Source organism: Priapulus caudatus, unplaced genomic scaffold (genome assembly GCF_000485595.1).
Source record: "Priapulus caudatus unplaced genomic scaffold, Priapulus_caudatus-5.0.1 Scaffold738, whole genome shotgun sequence".
Classification (NCBI taxonomy): domain Eukaryota; kingdom Metazoa; phylum Priapulida; class Priapulimorpha; order Priapulimorphida; family Priapulidae; genus Priapulus; species Priapulus caudatus.
The window spans coordinates 85,787-95,439 of record NW_014577799.1 but is presented as its reverse complement, the minus strand read 5'-3'; the positions used below and the strand labels follow the sequence as shown (position 1 = coordinate 95,439).

The 9,653-nt window shown below is 43.5% G+C and overlaps 1 protein-coding gene across 1 annotated transcript in view; it reads left to right on the top strand.

Annotated features, from left to right (window-relative positions):
- Nucleotides 1-9,653, top strand: part of LOC106813196 (adenylate cyclase type 3-like) — a 34,251-nt gene that overhangs the window by 14,257 nt on the left and 10,341 nt on the right. Inside the window, exon 6 of the mRNA XM_014817262.1 lies at nt 7,586-7,724. Within this exon, the coding sequence (XP_014672748.1) occupies nt 7,586-7,724 (139 nt within the window). The remainder of the gene's footprint in view (nt 1-7,585; nt 7,725-9,653) is intronic.

The window sequence follows — 9,653 nt, the reverse complement described above, 5'->3', positions numbered from 1 at the left end:
GCTGCTGCCTGCTGATATGATGATGATGATGAAATGATTTATGATAACGATATCGCTAAAGATTATGATGATGAATTATAATTATTATTATTATTATTATTATGATAATGGTATTGATAATGATTGTAAAATAATAATAAATTACACGGTTGAAATATAATGCACAATAGGAAAAGCCATGAACCGCTTGTAGAACATCGAATTGACTTCAAGAGAGTAAGAATTCATTCGTGTTATTCGGCATTACGCCGCATTTATTTCTAATATGTGTAGAATGTTGTGGAAGGCAATGTAATTCGCCTCCTATTGCACAGCCGTCGTACATGCTACCGTCTCTGACTCAACATGTACATTTTTGAACGGCGAATTCCAACTCGAGGACGGATACGGGGAAATACGTGACGAATCGATAAAGGAACGCCGGGGTGCGAACGTACCTGATTTCCTCCGTCATAAAGCCGGTAAGTGACATCGACGTATGTAACGCACAACGGCGTAGTGGAGAGTTTATTAAATTGCCAGCTGTAAAAATTATTTAAATCACGTCCACCGAAGTTATGCATGCAATATGAACACATAATTAGAGGGCGTTTGTGTTAAGGGACCGGACACACTAGGCGATTTAATCGGGCAACTCAGTAGTTCAGGGGGCAGATATGCCAAAATAAGATGAGCCTAAAAACTTTTTGGGTACGAGGCTGGAAAACGGGTTAATTAGTCATTATCTAATGATACTGGAGGAGTTTCCACTGGGATATGTTATCCAGGCTGCTTTTGCGTATTGTGCGCGGCCATACTTGAAATCCAAATTGACCGCCAGCGAAAATGGCATTTTCTGAAATATCTGGACTCCCAGACGGTCGTAGAGACATAATTGTTGGATGGCTATACGCACAATTTTTCGATGCTGAGAACCCAAATTTATACACACTTAAGAACATAGGATGCTGGCCATATTGGATTTCAAATATCGCCGCCAGTGAAATTTGTTTAGTTTGAATAACTAGACTCCAAGACGTCGTGAAGAGACATTAATTTTGCTGTCTATACACCACATTTCAGATACGTGGAAACCCAGTTATGACACTTAGGAAAAGCATAGGATGCGGCCATCCTTGGATTTCAAGATGGCCGCCAATGAAATTGGTTTATGTTGTTTGGAATATACTAAAATTCTAATATTGCGTAGAGGGCATAATTTTGGTGTCTTAATTTACCCACATTCTTCATTTGACGCCATAGAGTCTCCTCGCCTGAGTGTGTACCTTGGAGAACAGGACTTCTAGCGGAACATTACGGTAATCCCAGATAACATTAGCTGGACGTTGGACCAACGTTGGGCCAACGGCTGTCTTCAGCTCATGCTGAACGTTCGGGCCAACGTTGGCCAACGTTTGGGGGCCCAACGTCATATGTGCCAGGACGTTTGGCCCGACGGGGCAGGACGAGCCAAGCGTGACCAGAGCTTTTTGCTCAGGCGTGGATCCTTGCCCAACCGCTCATTGGCCAACGTTGGCCACGGCAGTCAGCCAAGTTGGCCTCAATCGAAGCCAACGTTGCCCAACTCACGACAACGTGATACGTCTTATCTCAGCGCAATTGGCCAAGCGTTGGCAGCAACATGGCCCACTGGCCGACATGGCCAAACGCTTGGTGTCGATGTGTGTCAGCGCGAACGTTGGCCAACGTAATCAAACGGTGATCCAACGTCTTTTCGGCTCAGCGTGCTAACGTTGTCCAAGTTCAATATTGACAACGTTGGCCCAAACTCGGCTTCTTTGCTCAGGCGTGCCAAGTTGGCCCACGTCATTAATTGACACGTTGGCCAATCGAGACAGCCAACGTTTGTGCCACGGCTTTTTTGCTCCAGTTCGTGCCAACAGTTGGCCACGCCATATTGACAATGTTGGCCCAACGTCAGATTGCAACGTTGCGTCCAACGGCTTTTCGCTGAGCAATGCCTGATCCCTCTGCGTTCTCTTCTCTCTGTTTCACACACACAACATAAAACACGCACACCTCTATCTCTCTCTCTGCTTCACACCACCAGCACACACAGCACACACACACACACACACAGCACCTTCTCTCTTCGTCTGATCACAGTACACACTCCCTCTCTGATTCTCTCTCTCTCATCTCTTCCTCTCTCTCTCTCTCTGTCACGCACACAACACAAACACGCACCCTCTCTCATCTCTCTGCTCTCAGTCTCTCTCTCTCTCTTCTTCTCTCCATCTCTCTCTCACACACACACACGACACACCTGCCACACCTTTCTCTCTCTCTCTTCTCTCTCTCTCTCTCTGGCACACGACACAACACAACAACGCACACCTCTCTCCTCTGCTCTCCTCTCGGCACACACCCACACAACGCCGCGCACACCTCCTCCTCTCTCTCTCTCTCTCTCTCTCTCCTCTCTCTCTCTTCTCTCCTACACAATACACCACTCCCTTCGTCTGGTCTTCTCTCCTCTCTCTTCTCTCGCTCTCTCTCTCTCTCCGAAAAAGCGGACAAAGCGCGCGACTAATAAAATATTCTGTCGAAAGATGGCATCCAGCCAGATTTTATCCATCAGTGACATCGTAAAACATTACCATTAGTGTGGATTGGCAGTGTTGACAATCATTGGAAACGCGACAACAGCAGTTACGTTTGGTGACTTTATAGCAGATGTGTTTGTGAACTGGTGTGAAGTCAGCACGGTTAGAAATTCGACAGGATAGATATATATGTTTGATCGATACGAGGGAGAAGAGAATTCTATAAGAAGGGTACACGAGAAAGACGACGATCAGGGCGACAAAAAGCAAATTAGGCGGTTGAATTACAGGTACAGACACAAAAACTCCCTCAGAACTGGAACGATATTATCAACTCTCGCTGAAACAAGGCGAATCTTGTCCCGTTTCTTGTCAAGAGGAGATTTCAATCTCTTAGTGACTTCGGCGGGTAAGAAGATAATTGATGTGTGGGAGTTACGGAATAACGCGAAAAACGATATGTACCCTCCCGGAACGTTGATGTGTCACACTTTGAACAAACCACTGAGGAGCTGATCACTGCCGCGAATCTTGTTTGTTCATGCGTGCGATGGTGCTGCAGACCACGGATATAGCGAACCGATTGTAGTTTGCAGGGATTCCGTGATGTGTTAATTGATGTAACAGTGGTTTTTCGGCAAACGTTGTCGCACGGAGGAGTGGATGAAGGCAGGAACTTCAAAAGATCTCCTTGGATGATAAGAGTCATAGACATTGCAATAAACAAACATACACTCGAAAAAGGATTGTTAGCTTTTCATTGCGCTGAACGGAAGTGACACAACGAGCCAGTTTGCCATGGAAATTTCTAACAAAAACGCTGCCATGGAAGTATTCATTCGAAGATCCAGATCGCATTCATAGGTTGGAAAACAGAATCTACCACTATCACCTAGATTAATGTGCTGTCATCAGTGAAAGCATTTTATATGTAAACTATATGATCCAACGACAACATTTGTGGTTATACAGTTATTACTTGTCCGAAGTTTACTTCCAATGCAGAAGACGATATTGACTATTTGCCACCATATAAAGACGCACTGATACATCATTGTTCATCGAGCCACTATCAGAGCCTCAATATTGGAACCAGTGTGTAGATAGTACTTACAGGAGGCATTCCTTCGGCATTGGACATGCGGGTGGTATATGCAGGATGGCATTCTGAAACCACGGCTCATTTGACACTGAATCCATTTTTCGTGTCAATACTATTAGCAATAAAGACATGTGGGCTGTAGTAAGGCGGACCTTGGTGCCGTACACGTAGCTGTACAACTGTACCAAAAAATATGTGCTGCCACCGCGTGCGTTGCAAATGCAACATGGCCTGCATTGACCCATTACACAATGTTCTTGGCGGGTCAGTGACTGTTTTAAAAATACATAGTTCTGACAAATTCTGGATATTGCCTTATATATGATTTTTATCGTTGGCTTAAGACTGTTGTCTATAGTAATGGAGTAACATGACCCATAGTGAAATCCAAGGATGGCTGCCAATCTTCATGCTTTTCTAAGTTTCATAATTCTGTTTCTCCGATTATCGAAATTGTTGGCGTTTAGAATCTAAAACTAATGTCTTCTATCGACGTCTTAGGAGATCTAGTTATTCAAAATAACAAAAATTTCACTGGCGGCAATATTGAAATCGAACTATTGGCCGCCATTCCTATGTTTCTATAAGTGTGATAATTGGGTTCTCCACTTAGTAGAAAATGGTGGTATAGCCACCGAACGTTTATGTCTCCTGACGGACGTCTGGGAGTGCCAGATATTTCAGAAAATCCATTTTCGCTGCGGTCATTTCTGGAATTTCAAGTGCCGCGGCCACTTATACGCAAGAAGTCAGAGCGCTGGGAACATACCCTCTTAGTAAACTCCCCAAGTATCATGAAATGATATTTACCCGTTTCAGCCTCTACCCAAAAACGGTTTAAGCCTCTATCCCTTATTTTTAGCTCTCTTTTTGAATCTCTTGCCCCTGACTATCAGTGGGCCGACCTAAATCGCGACCCATCTGTTGTTGATATCGCGCCTAGTGCTCTGTGTCCATGTCGTAGTCGCGGGACGCGATTTTTACGATTCGCCGCCCGCCGAATTAATTAATCCGCATCGATCAAAACCGGGGCTTTCCATTATTACGCGGAAACCGTTTTGTCAACGATATTGATATTATCGTGGCGAGTCCTATTTGCCGCAAGTTCTATCGCCCCGGATAAAATCGCCTAGTGTGTCCGGCCGTCGGCAATAACGTCGCGCCCGAGTTGGTAACAATCAATGAGTCAGCTTTCCGTATCGCAATCAGAGTTGTTTGTTGTGTTCTCTGAACGCTGCCTCCTGACGCAAATTAGATAAAATTATTCCCTATTTCAGGGAATAGCGCAGCTCCCATGGAAGCGATAGGGGTTCGTGGTCCTACGACACTAAGTATATTCCGGTGGGCAGAGCTTACAGATGAGGTGTGGATCGTACATATATAGATGCAAGGAAGGCGATAGCGCAGCATCTGTGTCGTATCGAGTTGACCCGCTGTTGTCAATATGCGTATCCTAATCTCCCGCGATAGATAGATAGATAGATAGATAGATAGATAGATCGATAGATAGATAGATAGATAGATAGGTAGGTAGATAGATCCATCACGTACCTATACCTTGCCTGTACATAGTGCTCTGGCGAAATGCTCGTCTAAGATCACTCTCCGCTTCACCAACAACAATCTTGAGCGTGATTACAACCGGAATAAGGACCGACAGGGAGGAATCGCCATCAGCGCTACCTGCATCGTGCTGCTCTTCTGTTTTCTCGCGCAACTGCTGGTTCTTCCGAGGTATTTTATTCACTGATCTTCGATCTAGTTTGATCTGACGTGATCCGATCTGATTTTGCCTTACCTGAGTTGATCTGACCCGATCTAAATTTATCCAACCTGATCTGACCTGCTCTGATTTGATCTGACCTGATCTTACCTGATCTGACCTGGTCTGACTTGATATTACCTTATCTGAGCAGCTTTTGCTGTTCGCACCTTGTGTATTCCTGCATGCTGATATCGACTGTTTTGGTAAAAAAGTCCAGCAAAAAAAAGCAGACGGCACTACGCGTATTTACGTATATTGGTCAAACGAATACTGTGTCCGAAATTGAAGACATGTGGGTACCCGTTCATTAGCACCCACGGTTATTTGCTCGTGCCTCAATACCGAGAATACACCCAGAGATACATTCTACGAGCTCATTAGTCGTTATAAGCATCTCGGGACAAACAATTCTCTACTCAACACCCGTTGCAACATATGACGTCACATAACCGTTTCGAGGCTATTTTGCTTGACAAACAATTTTGCGTTGGCGCCAGATTACCAGATTTACGGATTTCAATTTGACATTTCTGAGTAATTAGCAGTGATATTGGACAAACTAATACGCGTTTGGCTATAAGGTAATGTACTTATTAACTACACAAGGTGCCAGTTACTCTAGCATTCGTTAACATTGCATAATCAATGGACCTATTATGCCTTTAATGCGCAAAGCCAGACATGTGCTTTGCTATTTACTGGCGCATATTGCAGTTTCTGTATATTCACGTACGTATGCTCTTGCATGCAATTACCCACTACTGGAGTCGATCGTATCGTGTATCGTGCTTTCGTTAACGGCAATCGTTGTTTAAACTTACTATAAAGATATATATGTAAAAGCGTTAGCCGAAAATTATGTGAACATACGCACTAACATCAACCGACCATTTAGTGTGCGCAGCACAACTGTCCATTAGCTTCACATGCTCGTATATACTGTTCTACTGTTTCTCGATGCCGAGCTACGCACGAAATACTCCCAACTAAGTCTTTCGCATGTATGCCCGATAATATTCCATATTATAGCTAATAAAATCACGGATTTACGTGCGAAAAAAATCCCCCGAGATAATTGGCTTTGAATATAAGATTTGGGGTTTAGGGCCGTATAGTAATGCTTGAATGAGAAACTAAAATAAATATTGGTTTAACTGTATATAGTAGTATTGTATATATCGTAACGCCGATATTTATGTCATATACGTCATACATTTGGTGTGTTACTCGTTGCACACTGAAGGCCCAACAACGGGGCTATTTGCGTAGCTGACATGAGCGCACTTATATATTTGAAGCCGATCGCATTGCTTGTAAGTAGATTATGATTTTTAGCGTGTCAGCTTAAAGCTGCTGCTTCTGCTGTTGTTGCTGCAGTTTCCCTGCCGTGCAAACAGTAACATTTCCCTACTTCAGATCTACGACTTCGCTCTTAGTCTTCATCATCTCTGAAGTTCTGCTAATGATGATCAGCTTCGTGTCCCTCGGTGCCAACTTCCCAAAGGTATGTTGAGTATTTGTACTCGGAATCTTCTATCTACACTTATATGTTAAACCCATAGGCTTGTTTACACATTTAAGCATTATCTCCAGATGTCTATCGAAAACATTAACATTCGCGTACACACACACACACGCACGCACGCACGCACGCACTGATGATGATGAAGATGACGACGATGATGATTATGATGATGATTATGATGATATGATGCGATGATGATTATGCTGCTGCTGCTGCTGATGATGATGATAATGATTATGATGATGATGATAATGATAACGATATCGATAATGATTATATCATAATTATGATTATGATTATGATTATGATTATGATGATATGATGCGATGATGATTATGCTGCTGCTGCTGCTGATGATGATGATGATGATGATGATAATGATTATGATAACGATATCGCTAAAGATTATGATGATGAATTATAATTATTATTATTATTATTATGATAATGGTATTGATAATGATTGTAAAATAATAATAAATTACACGGTTGAAATATAATGCACAATAGGAAAAGCCATGAACCGCTTGTAGAACATCGAATTGATTCAAGAGAGTAAGAATTCATTCGTGTTATCGGCATTACGCGCATTTATTTCATAATATGTAGAATGTTGTGGAAGGCAATGTATTCGCTTCCTATTGCAGCCGTGTACACGTCTCTGACTCAACATGTACATTTTTGAACGGGGAATTCCAACTCGAGGACGGATACGGGGAAATACGTGACGAATCGATAAAGAACGCCGGGGTGCGAACGTACCTGATTTCCTCCGTCATAAAGCCGGTAAGTGACATCGACGTATGTAACGCACACACCGGTAGTGAGAGTTTATTAATTGCAAAGCTGTAAAAATTATTTAAATCACGTCCCACCGAAGTTATGCATGCAATGAACACATAATTAGAGGGCGTTTGTGTTAAGGGCCGGACACACTAGGCGATTTAATCGGGCAACTCAGTCGGGCGACTAAATCGCGGTGAAAATCGCCTAGTGTGTCCAGTCAGTCGCCGCCGATTTAGTCGCCCGATTTAATCGCATCGATCAAAACGTTTTGATATTATCGGGCGATTATTTCAGTCGCCCGATAAAATCGCCTAGTGTGTCCGGGTCGGCAATAAAGTCGCCCGATTGTACAATTCATCAGCCAATCAGAGTTGTTCAATGATACTGACGTAATTAGACAAAATGGCAGATCCCATGGAGCTATCGTGGTCCTACGACAAAGTGGCAGAGTTGATCTTTTTGTGGGAGGCGAAGCCCCTCTTGTATGATATGACCCTGTCTGCATGAGTACAGGGACAGAACGAAGAAGGAGGCCGTGAAGGTTTGAACCGGGGAAAATTGATAAACAATACACGCGTAGGTACTGTAGGCCTAAATTAAGCAATAGTACAAAAATACAAATACAATCTGATTAATCGAGTTCGTCGATCATTACTCGTTTGGGCTGCCGAGTTGATTAATCGAGTAGAAAATCGGACGACCGAGTACAACTCGAACTTTTTTTTTATAATTTTTTTTTCAGAATGTTACAAAAACAGTCTGTAAGTACATACCTATACACATACCACTTCGTGGTACATAGACTTGTGAACATTAGTCTTGCTATTATAGGGATCATATAATATCAAGAGCCGATTAAATCGCCTAGTGTGTCCGGCCCTTTAGGAGCAATTTCGCATGCGCAAAATTATTTTTATTGGTTGCGCGTTGGCCTCACTTTGAGGTTTTTTTTCGAGAAAAGCTAAGAAGTTTGCTGCGTATTCCCTCGGCTTGTCAAAACGTTTCGTCATATTCACGTAATGCAGAGCGTTTGTGTAAATATTTGCGATTCGGTGGAACTCGGTTTAACTGAAATCAGTAAGTGCGATGGAATTGCCCCCGCACTTCAATTGAAACATGATAGCTTTTTGTGAAAATTGCCTGCAGTAGTGACTGTTATCCGACAGCGAACCTATAGATCTTAAAGCTTTGCCAAAAACTGATCAATAATACGGACCGGCGCTAAATAATGCGTCAACGAATGTCAATGAAGTCGATCGTGCAAATCGCGACGAGCGCGATGACGTGACGTCATCAAGCATCACACGCATTGCTGAAAAATACCTTGTAAAACATCCGCATCGCTAATGCGCATCACGTTTGCATCGTGTCATCACGATAAGAATAATTCCGCGCAATAGTTTGGATAATGCGTACAAAGGCGATGCATGGCGAAACGCGCGTACGCGGGTAAAAGGAACAAGATAAACGGGCCAGGTTACACACACGGTGGTTTCCACTTTCTGAAGGGGTGTCGTATGGCAAATAGAAAGCCAACGGGGTCTGTCAAGGGACGTGCGTATTCGTTTTCAAGGACTCGTGTTCCGAGAAAAATAATACGCTAATGGGGTTTTGTTTTTTAAAGGTAGGGGCACACGAGCGATTTTTATCGCCCGATCGCCGCGAATTCTAAAATCGCTCGAAAAATTCGCCCGTGTGCCCGTTCACGTCGACGCCGATTTTAATCGCCCGATCGAATCGCCCGTATCCAAAATGTTAGATATTTTCGGGCGATTATTTACGCCGGGCGATTATTATCGCTCGTGTGCCCGTGACCGTCGACGCCGATTTTAATCGCCCGATCGAATCGCCCGTATCCAAAATGTTAGATATTTTCGGGCGATTATTATCGCTCGTGTGCCCGTGACCGTCGACGCCGATTTTAATCGC